This window comes from Myzus persicae, unplaced genomic scaffold (assembly GCF_001856785.1).
Source record: "Myzus persicae strain clone G006 unplaced genomic scaffold, MPER_G0061.0, whole genome shotgun sequence".
Lineage (NCBI taxonomy): Eukaryota > Metazoa > Arthropoda > Insecta > Hemiptera > Aphididae > Myzus > Myzus persicae.
Window position 1 is genome coordinate 1 of NW_019103675.1, and position 1,220 is coordinate 1,220.

The 1,220-nt window shown below is 30.2% G+C and overlaps 1 protein-coding gene across 1 annotated transcript; it reads left to right on the forward strand.

The window, feature by feature from the left end:
- Positions 1-68: 68 nt before the first annotated feature.
- On the forward strand, positions 69-1,115 carry LOC111035013 (E3 SUMO-protein ligase KIAA1586-like; the record flags this gene model as incomplete). The annotated part of the gene is made up of 2 exons (XM_022316490.1): positions 69-365; positions 426-1,115. Coding segments are annotated over 2 exons (987 nt in total), but the record flags the coding sequence as incomplete, so codon positions are not given.
- Between the last annotated feature and the right edge of the window lie 105 nt (positions 1,116-1,220).

Here is a 1,220-nt window from a genome sequence, read left to right on the forward strand (position 1 = left end):
TCATAATCTCACAAAACATCAAGGTACACATAGTTCCAAAGAATGGGTAAATGGAAATATTACTCCAGTTGGTAATGATGTAGGAAAACAGCAATCAAGTCTACGAAAAAAAATTGCAAAACATAAATCTTCACAAACTCATTTAAATGCTGAACGTACTTATGAAAAACAGTTAATGGAAATTATGCCAGCCCAAGTATTGAAAACTACTAACATAGACATTGAAAGTACAAAAAGAATTTTTAGAACTGCGTATTCCATCGCGAAGAATCAAAGGCCGTATGTTGACATGCCAAAACTAGTGGACCTTCAAATAATGAATGGTCTATCTATGGGGAGAGTTCTTCAAACCAATAAGTCATGTAGTACTATTATTGACCATATATGTTTTGAAATGAGAAAAAAATTGTGTTCTGACTTATTAGAAAATAAAAGAAAGATTTGTATAATTGTTGATGAATCTACAACATTGAGTCAGAAAACTATGCTAGTTATCTGTTTGAGAGCTGCTGTAGTAAATAATAATGAAGTTATTACATTTTTCTTTAACATCATTGAAGTAGAAAGTACATCTGCTGACTGTATTAGGAAAGCTATTTTAGTTGATCTTTCAAAGTATGGATTAAATGAGGATTTTTTAAAAGAAAACTTGATAGCTTTTGTTAGCGATGGTGCGTCTAATATGCTGGGTAGAATTTCTGGTGTTGGTACTCAACTACAAAAAACATTCCCCGATATTATAGTATGGCATTGCTGTAATCATCGTTTAGAGTTGGCCGTATCTGATACTTTAAAAGAAATCCATGGTACAAATCACTTCCAATCATTTATAGAAAAGTTATATGCAATATACCACCAATCACCTAAGAATATGTATGAACTTAGGATGTGTGCTACTTCATTAGAACAAAAATTACTACATATTGGAAAAATTTTTACAATCAGGTGGGTGGCATCCAGCAAGACAACTTTAAAAGCTGTTTGGAACAATTATGTAGCATTGTATAACCATTTTACAAATGCTTCTAATGATACAAAGAGAGAATCAAAAGAAAGATCCAAGTATATAGGACTCAGACGAATTCTAACAGCAGTAGAATTTGTTATCAACCTAGGTAAGTAGTTGTGTTGCTATAATTATTTATATTAATTGTATTATATTGTAATATTACATCAATTAAATATATTAAATTATATTATTAGTTACTTAAATATAGTTT